Source organism: Acanthisitta chloris, unplaced genomic scaffold (genome assembly GCF_000695815.1).
Source record: "Acanthisitta chloris isolate BGI_N310 unplaced genomic scaffold, ASM69581v1 scaffold19255, whole genome shotgun sequence".
NCBI classification, from domain to species: domain Eukaryota; kingdom Metazoa; phylum Chordata; class Aves; order Passeriformes; family Acanthisittidae; genus Acanthisitta; species Acanthisitta chloris.
This window is the reverse complement of record NW_008672349.1, coordinates 2417-6867: the sequence shown is the minus strand read 5'-3', so window position 1 is coordinate 6867 and position 4451 is coordinate 2417. Positions and strand designations below refer to the sequence as shown.

Sequence of the window (4451 nt, the reverse complement as noted above, 5' to 3'; positions counted from 1 at the left end):
CCTGGAGAAAAGGGATGCAGCTTAGGCCTTAGAGCCCCTCTCAGTGCCTCAAGGGGCTTGCAAAAAAGAGGCTGAGGGACTTTTTACATGGACAGACAGTGATGGGATGAAGGGAGATGGTTTTAAACTAAGAGATGAGAGATTTAGGTGGGATATTGGGGAGGAATTCTTCCCTGTGAGGGTGGTGAGGCACTGGCACAGGTTGCCCAGAGCAGCTGTGGCTGCTCCATCCCTGGAAGTGTTCCAGGCCGGTTTAGACAGGGCTTGGAGCAATCTAGGCTAGTGGAAGGTGTTCCTGTCCATGGCAGGGGGTGGAACAGGAGCTCTAAGGTCCCTGCAGCCCAACCATTCCAGGATTCCATGATTCCAGGCGCACACCACCCGCTCCAGCCAGCGCTGCTTGGCCTTTGTGGACGACGTGCGATGCTCCAACCAGTCGCTGCCAATGACACGGCACTGCCTCACTCGTATCCTTTGATCCCTGCCCTTTGCCAGCTGTTTGCCCTATCTCTGCCCCTCCCTCCTCCCTCCCTGGCCCTAAATCAAGGCCATCGGTTTGTCGTAGCCGCTGGTTTCAAGCAGGAGCCCAAAGGAAACTTCTCCCAGTCTGTTGGCTCTCCTGTCCGCGTGGAACAGCCAATTCGTGTGGGAGGGACACAGCCCAGGGCTGGGCCCACCACAGCCTCCAGAGCATCCAGACAGGGGGGGCAGCTCACTGGGAGGCACCAAGGGAAGGGAGGGAGGCAGGAGCTGGGAGGGATGTGCGTGGGAAGAGCTGTCTGACCGCTGGAGCATGTCCTCAGGGATGAGGGGACAGTTCCCAGCCTGCTTGGAGCTGCCATGGCCCAGCTTGGCCTCTGTGACCCCTTCAGTGGTTCTTGTGTGTGTGTTTGAACAGCCTCAGGCTGTTCAACTCCCAGAACTGCCTCAGCTCTGTGAGAGCTCTGAAACTTGCACTGGGATCCCCCAGCTGAGGGATCACCCCCCAGTATGGGATCCACAGCCCCAGCATTGCCCTGGGTGCATCTGCTCCATCTGCTTCTGTCTGTGTAGGAGTGTGTGGATGTGTCCAGGTTTGGATGGGGTCAGGGCTGCAGGAGCAGCTGCTGTGAGGCAGGACAAGCTCCAGCACTGGGTCCCAGAATGGAGCTGGGACCTGGGGACGGATGAGTTCTGAGGTCTGTGGGAGTTGTCAGGTTTGTAGGAGCTCTTGGGTTTTTGGGAGCTCTCAGGTCTGCGGGAGCTCCTGGATTTCCTTTGTCCCCAGAGCTGGCACTCTCCCGCAGGGAGCAGGAGCTGAGGCCTTTGTTTCTCTCCAACCACCACATATCTCAAAATAAACAGGATAAATCCCGGCAGAACAGTGGGAGAAGCTGCTGTTGGCAGCTGGTGCTGGGAGGGCAGAGCTGGGGCTGACGAAGCTCTCAGCTGACTCTGACACAAACAAGCTGTTCCTGGGGCCATTCCTGCCCAGCTGATAACATCTGCATCAGAGCTGATAACATCTGCACCGGAGCCTCTACCAGGAGGCTCTTGGGCTGTGTTTGCTCTCCGGAGTTGGATTGTTTGTGACAGGGCACTGAGGGGACAGGGAGGGGGGCTGGGAAGGCTCCAGGTGGAGCCTGGGATTGCTGTCACCTTGGCAAGCTGTGCCTTTGGCACCGATGGAGTTGGCGTTGGAGCTTGGGAGTCTCCCGGGGGATGCAGATGTGCTTCCCCCTCCCTGTCCCTCCTCACATCTGCCCTGGAGTGTCATCCCTGCTGGGCTGAGCTCCCAGCGCTGCTGCCAGCCTGGATTACAGCTCCCCATGGCCTGCTGGGAAGTGGATCCAGGGGAAATCCTGGGAGCAGGGAGGGGAGGAGGGAAGGATGAGTCTCAGTTCTAGACAGCTTAGGAAACTGGGTTAAGCTTGGAGCCTTTTCCCAGGTTATGTGGGTTTGGAATTGTTTCCTTGTCCCACAGTGTGGTGTGTGTGGGAACCCCCAGACCTGGAGAGCAGCTGGAATGTTACTGGGTGGAATAGGAGGAAAGGATTGGGAGAGGAGGATGGGGAAAGGAAGAGGAGGAAAGGGTTGGGAAAAGGGGATGGGAAGTGGGAAAAGAGGTTGGAAGAAGAGGAAGGAATTGAAAGAGGAGGAAGAGATCAAAGGAGGAGGGAAGGGTGATGGAGTAGGAAGGGGTCAGAAGAGGAAAAGAGTTGGAGGAGGAAGGGTTTGGAAGAGGGTGGGATCAGAAACATAGGATTTGATCCGGAGCTCCTTTGTGGTGCTGGATTGCTCCATCAGTGTGATGCAATTGGAGCAGTTTCTGTTTGTGATTAAAGGCAGGAAATCCCATTTACACCTCTGGCAGGAACAGGTTTCCCATTGGGAAGGAAAATACACTGGGAAGACAGAAATGCCGGAACTAAACTCCTGGCTGTGGAAAAGGCATTGTGTGTGCTGGGATCTCCCTGTGGGCTGGAGCTGATCCTTCTCCATGGATGTCTGCAGACAAAAGTTAATCCTGTGCCTTTGAGACATCCATCCTGAGTGGTTTGGGTCCAGCCACATCTCCCAACCCCCACTGGCAGACTGGGGCTGTTGTCCCAGTTTTCCATCATGGAAATCCCCAATCACTGGGCAGTCAGGATGCAGCTCTGGGTCTGGATTGCAGATCTGGGTGAAATGGGGGTTTAACACCGTTTGCTGGGGGCTGAGGGGGTGGGGATTGACAGTGTTTATCCCTCTGGATACATGTCTGGCTGTACCTGTACCCCTTTCCTTGACCAGCTTTTCCTAGACATCTGCCAGGACACGAACCAGACGCTGTTCAAGCTGTGCCAGGGCTCTGAGGAGGTTCCCTGCACCAAGCCCGTGCCCGTGAGCCTGTCGGAGGAGCCCTGCTGCCCCTTGCACCTGCGCCTGCCCCCCCAGATGTATGTCCCTGAGCAGGGCCTGGAGGTTCCCCAGGAGCTGGGAGCAGCCCCCTCAGACCTGTACCTGAGTGCAGCTGAGCTCCAGCCCACGGAGAGTTTGCCCCTGGAATTCAGTGATGTAAGTGGGATTTAGGCTGTGGCTGATGTGTCTCTGCCCTCCTGAGAGCCCACCTGGAATACAGCATCCAGCTCTGGGGTCCTTGGCACAGGGAGGATGTGGAGCCGCTGGAGTGAGGCCAGAGGAGGCTACGGAGATGCTCCAAGGGTTGGAGCAGCTCTGCCGTGGAGTCAGGCTGGGAGAGCTGGGGGGATCACCTGGAGAAGGGAAGGCTCCAGGGACACCTTAGAGCCCCTTCCAGTGACTGAAGGGACTCCAGGAGAACTGTAGAGAGACTTTGGACAAGGGCCTGGAGGGACAGGACACAGGGAATGGCTTCCCACTGCCAGAGGGCAGATTAGATTAGATACTGGGAAGGAATTCCTCCCTGTGAGGGTGGTGAGGCACTGGCACAGGGTGCCCAGAGCAGCTGTGGCTGCTCCATCCCTGGGTTTTTTTGGACGGGACGGGGCTTGGAGCAGCCTGGGCTGGGGGAAGGTGTCCCTGCTCATGGCCCTTGCCCGTGGATGAGCTTTAAGGTCCTTCCCAGCCCAAACCATCCTGGGTTTCTGTGCAAGTGCAGGAATGGGGAAGGTCTAGGATCCATGTGTTCTGCTGCCAGGGCTGTGGGCATTTAAATCCCTATTTAGGGGCCTTAAAAAAGGATTTTTCCCTCCATTTTCTCTCCCATGAAGAAAACATGAGGATTTAATCTCCAGATTATTCTGGCATTTAATCCAACATGCCCAAAACCCTTGGAAATGTGTTTAATCAAAGCAAAACTACCACAATCCTTGGGAGCTGTTTCTCCAAGTGAGGTGTCACCTCTGCGCTTGGATGCTCTGGAGATCCCCAAGCACTGCTGTGGAGGCAAACCTCGGATTCAGGCTGGGGTTTGCTGAGGGAGGAGGGAGCAAGGGGTCAGGCTGGGGGCTCAAAGTAGATTCCAACCCCTTCCTGTGCCAACAGGAGAGGCATTTTGGGGGTTAGAAGGGAAAATGGATCTGTTTTCCCCTCCTGTGCTCTGGGAGGGCTCCACTCCCGCGGAGCCGCAGCGGCTGCTTGGGGCATCTGTGTTGTGTCTCACTCCTGTCGTGCCAGGCTGGGGAAGTGCCACCCGTGAGTCACAGCCTTCTCACCCCATGGCAAACTCTCCAGAGTCACAACAAATCCTGTTCTCTCGTGAATCTTCTCTCCCAATCCCATACTCTTCCCGAACCCCAGCCCGTCCCAATCCCAGCCTGTCCCCTCAGCAGAGAGGGCACGTGGAGGAGTTCTTGGAGCTCACCACCTCATGGGTGGTGTCACGGTAGTTGGAGGATGTGTGAAACCAGGAGAAGGGACACAGGATCAGAGCCTGTCACAGCCCTCCCAGGTGCTGCAGGCACACTTTGGAGACAACATGCCATTCTGGGCTCCAGCCCCTGTGCCCCACA

General features: G+C 56.7%; 1 protein-coding gene across 1 annotated transcript in view; it reads left to right on the top strand.

Annotated features, from left to right (window-relative positions):
• Positions 1 to 4451, top strand: part of KANSL2 (KAT8 regulatory NSL complex subunit 2) — a gene marked incomplete at both ends in the record, with an annotated part of 9717 nt that overhangs the window by 4330 nt on the left and 936 nt on the right. The window contains 2 exons of the mRNA XM_009074489.1: positions 371 to 467; positions 2783 to 3036. Coding sequence (XP_009072737.1) covers positions 371 to 467; positions 2783 to 3036 — 351 coding nt within the window. The remainder of the gene's footprint in view (positions 1 to 370; positions 468 to 2782; positions 3037 to 4451) is intronic.